Genomic DNA, 5,712 nt, shown 5'->3' with positions numbered 1-5,712 from the left:
CCCGGGGCCGTTCTGGTTCCGTGTGTTAACACTGTGCTACCTCGCCCCTCCTCCCCTAACAAAGGGAGTGGGATGGGCGGTTTTCTGGCAACCTCCTCCCCCCTCCCCCGAATCTGTCCAAGGGGGAGAACAGGCCCTTGAAAGAGACCAGAGTTGGGGATTTGAGATGGGAAGAGGGACATGGATGAGAGGGAGTACCAGAAAATGGAAGACAGAGGTTTTGGGGGGTGTTAACCCCCGCTACTGCCCCTCCCTCCCCCGACGGAACTTCGAGGGGGAAGAGGCGGGCACAGGTGTGGAGATAGCATGAGGGAACCTCCCTCCAACCTGGGGTCCCATCCTTGTTTGGTGTGAGAGGCTGGATGCACCTAGGGGCTTCGGATGAGCAGGTGGAGGGAGGTAAAGAGAAGTGGGAAGAGGAGGTAGGGGAGGGGAAGGCAGAGGAGGAAGAAGGACAAGAATACATTAGAAGAAAGAAGGTCACCTTCCAGAGGAGAAAAGAGAGGAAAAGTAGTCTCCGGGAGGCAACAGAAAGGGAAAGGTCAAGGTCAGCTATAGTCATATTCCTGTAGGCAGAGCAAGGTTATCCCCACCCGCCGCCACCAGAGACCTGCAGGGCACCTCGTGGTGTGCTAGGAGAGAATGGAGGGGGAGTTCTAGGGCATTCCAGTGGCTGCCACACCCACTCTCCAGCCCAGCACCCCTACCCGGAAGCGGGAGTCCGGCGGAGTTGGGGGAGCTAGGTGCAAGATAAACCACCAGAAGACAGTAAACTCGGTTGGAATTAACCGGTGGGGAGGGACCTATGGGAAAGAGGGTTGGCTCACGGGGGCGAGGTGAGGAAGGAATCATTTGGAAGTATAATGAATCAATGAGAGATTGGAAAAAGGGTGGAGCCGTTGAAATGATGATGGGAGCCTGAAGATGGCACAGCATCCCTCAGCCAAGAGTTCCTTAACGAATTGGAGCTTCATGGGTGAGGCGCGGGAAAGGGGAGGGAGGAAGAGGAAAGAGAGGGACTCCAGCCTCAGCACGGCGAAGTGGAGATGTGGAGGTGGTCCGGGTACTTGATGGCCGGAGGGTAATTTTGCGTCATCTGGATGGAGACGTCGCTAGAGATGTCGGAAGGGCTGCGGCCTCGACGCCACGCCTCGGGCTGCAGAAACTGGCCCGAGTAGTCGGAGCAGTCGCTGAGACGCGGTCGGTAGAAGGCCGGGTGCGGGCGATACATCTCCTCCTCCGCGTAGCGCTTGGTAAATAAGTACACGGACATGACTCCGGCCCCCTGTGGCAAGGCACAGTCAGAATCCCAGAGGCAGCACTTTGCTGCCTTCTCTATCAGAGCCCAGGAGTCATAGCTGCATATCATCCCCAAGACCTCAGCAAAACCCAAGAGGCCCAGCCCTCATTTCCTCCAGTACCCAGGGGTTAGAATCTATCTACCTCACAGTACAGGCACCTCCCCTCATCCAGGCTCCTCTGGACCCAGGAATCACACAGCCAAACATTCCCAGCTTTAAAGTAGAGATTGGTCCCCCAGCTCTCCTCTTTCCCAGGAACGAGGGCTTCCCCATCTCCCTCCAAAACCTCAACCCACGAGCTTTCCCTTAGCTTCTTCCCTCCCAAGACCCCCAGGACCTAGGTCTCCTAGGCTCTTTCCTCTCCAAGACCCAGAGATTACACCCACAGGCCTCCACCTTCCTCATAACCCACAGCATTCTTTTCCTCCTAGACACAAGCATCAGACTGCCCTCTGTTCAGGGAGTTCTGTCCCAGAGCTACTCCTTTCCCAGGACCCAGGACCCCCACTTCTAAGGCCTAGGAAGGTCCAAACCTCAGGGGTTTTCCTTTCCTCCAATCCAAAGGCACTATCTTCAGATCTCCATCTGCTCCAGACTCCCAGGAGCTGGAATACCACCACCACCCAGCCCCCACTCCGGATCCTGCCCCATCTCCTTCAAATTAGCAGTCTGGGCCCAAATACATCACCTCTTTGAGAAGAAAAGAGGACGCAGCGAAGGCAAACGACCACCCATATCGATAGTGAAAGTACTGCTCAGAGCTGCTGGGCCTGTTCATGACCTCATCGTTGATGCTGGAGATGTATAGAACCAAGCCCACCACCAAGGAGAGGCCTGAGCAGGGAAGAAGGATGCCAGGATCATGAGAAAGGAAGCTCTCCCAACAGCCCAGTGTCTTCCTCTCTCCTCTCTCTCTCTCCGCCTTATATTTAAGACTAACCTTAGCCCAAATCTCCCCAAAATGCTATGCAAGTGTTCTATGTCTGAACAACACCCATAGCCCCTCACTAGGCATCCTAGGCAGATGCTCTATTATTGAAACATGCCTCCGCCACACAGAGCCTCTCAGTAGAGGATTCTAGGCAAGCACTCTCGCTGAGTCACAATCCTAGCCTCTTACTGGTAGACTCAAGAGAAGAATTCTATCCGTGAGCTTCTGGCCCTCGACCACTGAGTCATGTCACCAGCCTCTCACTGGTGGAGTCTATGAAGGAATTCTGCACCTGAGCCCTGCATCCACGCTGGTGGAATCTAGGTATGAGTTCTATCATTGGGCCTTGACCCCTAGCTGGTAAATTCTAGGCAGGAGCTCTACCACTGAGCTATATCCCCAGCCCTCTTTTCACTTTTTATTTTGAATCAGGGTCTCGGTAACTTGCCCAGACTGGCCTGGAACTTTTGAACCTCCTGTCTCAGCCTCCCAAGTAGCTGTCATGACAAGGTTGAGCTCACTTCTGGTTTTGAGTGACCTCCTGTTCTAGGCCTTGGTTGGGCGCAGAGAACCCAGAGATGAATCCACCAGCTGCCCTCACCCCACCCCACGATTGCCATCTGATATCTCAGTGCACCTGAAAGAGGTGAAGGGCAGGATAGTGACCACCCATTCTATGCATAGTGACATGTGCTACATGTGCTACAAAGCTCATCTCACTGAACACTATGTGGCCCAGAAGAGGCACAAAGCCATCTGGGGGTAAGAAGAACAAGGGGATCAAGGAAATATGTCATCCAAGAGGATGAGATCCAGGGAAGGGGCATCTTTTTGAAGGGCCAAATAAGGTGGAGAGCAATTCCATGTGTCAGCCTGTACACACACACACTCACATGTACACACACACACATGCACACACAGACACACACACATGAATGTGTATATGCACATGTACAAAGCATGAATGTTCTTAAGAGAGCTGGCAAGATGGCTCAATGGTTAAGAACACTGGCTGTTCTCCCAGAGGACATGAATTTAAATCTCTGCATCACAGTGGCAGCTCACAACTATCTATAACTCCTGTCCTAAGGATCTGGTAAAATAAGCCAAGGAAATCAAAGTCTATGAGTTGTGTTTTATGTGAAACATACCTCAAATGTTTAAAGTCTGTGAATGTCATGCCGATGCAATGGCTCAGTGGGTAAAAGTGCTTGCTGACAATCCTGAAGATCTGAGTTTGAACCCCAAGACATAAATGATAGAGAGAACTGATCCCCACAAGTTGTCTCTTGACTTCTAAATGAGCAATATGGCACTTGCACATATCCCTCAGTAATTACATATAAAAGAAAACTTAATACTCTTTAGGGGGCTAGAGAGATGTCTCAGCAGTTAAGAGTACTTGTTGCTCTTGCAGAGGATCCAAGTTCAGTTCCCAGCACCATACTATGGCTTACAACTGTCTGTAAAACTGTCCAGTTTTAAGGTATTCGATGCCCTCTTCTGTCCACCACAGATACTGCACACACATGGTGCACAGACATACATGCCGAAAAAACAAGTCAACAACAAAACTGCAAGTGAATTCATCTTTTAAAACAATCCTGATAATATCTCTCTAAGGATATGAATGCTACATATGCACAGTCAAAGCCCTTCTTTCTTGGCAATATATATACACATATATATGTATGCATACATACATATATATGCATATATACACATACACACATATAAGATCATTATTGAAAAATATGGCAAAGTGTTAAGATGGGCAGTGGTGGTGCATGCCTTTATTCCCAGCACTGGAAAGGGGACAAACAGGTAGATCTCTTGAATTTAGGCCAGTCTGTTCTATAGAGCAAGTTCCAGGACAGCCATGGCTACACAGAAAATCCCTGTCTCAAAAGAAGAAGAAGGAGGAGGAGGAGGAGGAGGAGGAGGAGGAGGAGTAGAAGAAGAAGAAGAAGAAGAAGAAGAAGAAGAAGAAGAAGAAGAAGAAGAAGAAGAAGAAGAAGAAGTGGAGGAGGAGGAGGAGGAGGAGGGAAAGGGAGAAGAGGAAGGGGAGAGGGAAGAGGAAAAAGAAGAGGACAAGGAGGAAGAGGAAGAAGAAGGAAAGTGTTAGGTGAAGAAGAAAAGAAAAAGAAGGAAGATAAGGAGGAGAAGGAGAAAGTATTGGGTATAGTTCAAGGATAAAGTGCCTGCCTAAGCATGCATGAAATCCTGAGTTCAAATCCCAACATTCCATATAAGCATGTATAGTCTTGCATACCTGTAATCCCTGCATTAGGGGAACGGAGGCAGAAGGATCAGAAGTTCGAGGTCAGCCTAGACTATGAGACTTTGTCTCCAAAATCCATCAGTCATTCAATAAATAGAATGTAAAATGAAAAAAAAAAACCACAAAATGTGCATAAGAATATATAGAATATACCTTTTTATTTGTTGCTTTAAGACAGAGTCTATATACCTCTGGCCATCCTGGAATTTACTATGTAGACCAGGCTGGCCTCGAACTCATAGAAATCTTCATGCATCTGCCTCTCAAGCACTAGAGTTAAAGGTGTTGTTCATCACCATACCTAGCTTAGAATATACTGTTAAGCATAAAAGAAGGTATTATCTTTTAAAAAAAACTTTATTTATTATATGTAAGTACACTGTAGCTGCCTCAGACACATGAGAAGAAGGCGTCAGATCTCATTATGGATGGTTGTGAGCCACCATGTGGTTGCTGGGATTTGAACTCAGGACCTTCGGAAGAGCAGTTGGTGCTCTTAACTACTGATCCATCTCTCTAGCCCAGGGATCATCTTAAAGTGTAGTTATTATTGTATGTTAGCTGATGGTGTGCGTGGAGGGGGATGCTGTACCTAACACAGCAAACATATGGTGCTTAAAGGACAGCTATGCAGACTTCATTCCTTCCTTCCATTTTTATGTGGTTTCTGAGGATCAAACTCAGATCGCCTTAGAAATAGAATAGGATGCTGGGCAGGGGTGGTGGTGCATGCCTTTAATCCCAGCACTTGGGAAGCAGAGGCAGGTGGATTTCTGAGTTGGAGGCCAGCCTGGTCTACAGAGTGAGTTCTAGAACAGCCAGGGACACACAGAGAAACTCTGTGTAGGAAAGACCAAAACAAAACAAAGAAACAAAAAAAAGAACTAGAGTAGGAGGGCTGGAGAGATGGCTCAGTGGTTAAGAACACTGGCTGCTCTTCCAGAGGACCTGGGTTCAATTCTCTGTACCACAGTGTCAGCTCACAACTATCTATAACTCAAATCCTACGGATATGATGACCTCTTCTGGCTTCTGTGGACACCAGGCACACGTATGATGCACAGACATACATACGGTCAAAACACCCATTTTTTTTTAAAGATTTATTTATTATTATAATTAAGTACACTGTGCTGTCTTCAGACACACCAGAAGAGGGCATCAGATTCCATTACAGATGGTTGTGAGCCACCATGTGG

At 48.3% G+C, this 5,712-nt stretch overlaps 1 protein-coding gene and 1 long non-coding RNA gene across 8 annotated transcripts in view; one reads left to right on the top strand and one right to left on the bottom strand.

Moving 5' to 3' along the window:
- The window catches only part of LOC116101515, a 34,957-nt gene that overhangs the window by 21,616 nt on the left and 7,629 nt on the right, over positions 1-5,712 (top strand). The window lies entirely within an intron of this gene.
- The window catches only part of Cacng7 (calcium voltage-gated channel auxiliary subunit gamma 7), a 31,856-nt gene continuing 27,052 nt past the window's right edge, over positions 909-5,712 (bottom strand). For both annotated transcript variants that reach the window (XM_031385044.1, XM_031385045.1), the window contains exons 5-6: positions 1,990-2,135; positions 909-1,285 (exon numbers count right to left, since the gene is read on the bottom strand). In XM_031385044.1, coding sequence (XP_031240904.1) covers positions 1,028-1,285; positions 1,990-2,135 — 404 coding nt within the window. In that variant the 3' untranslated portion in view covers positions 909-1,027. The remainder of the gene's footprint in view (positions 1,286-1,989; positions 2,136-5,712) is intronic.

This window comes from Mastomys coucha, unplaced genomic scaffold (assembly GCF_008632895.1).
Source record: "Mastomys coucha isolate ucsf_1 unplaced genomic scaffold, UCSF_Mcou_1 pScaffold21, whole genome shotgun sequence".
Classification (NCBI taxonomy): Eukaryota; Metazoa; Chordata; class Mammalia; order Rodentia; family Muridae; genus Mastomys; species Mastomys coucha.
The sequence above is the reverse complement of the archived record's forward strand: the minus strand, read 5'-3'. Positions and strand labels throughout refer to the sequence as shown.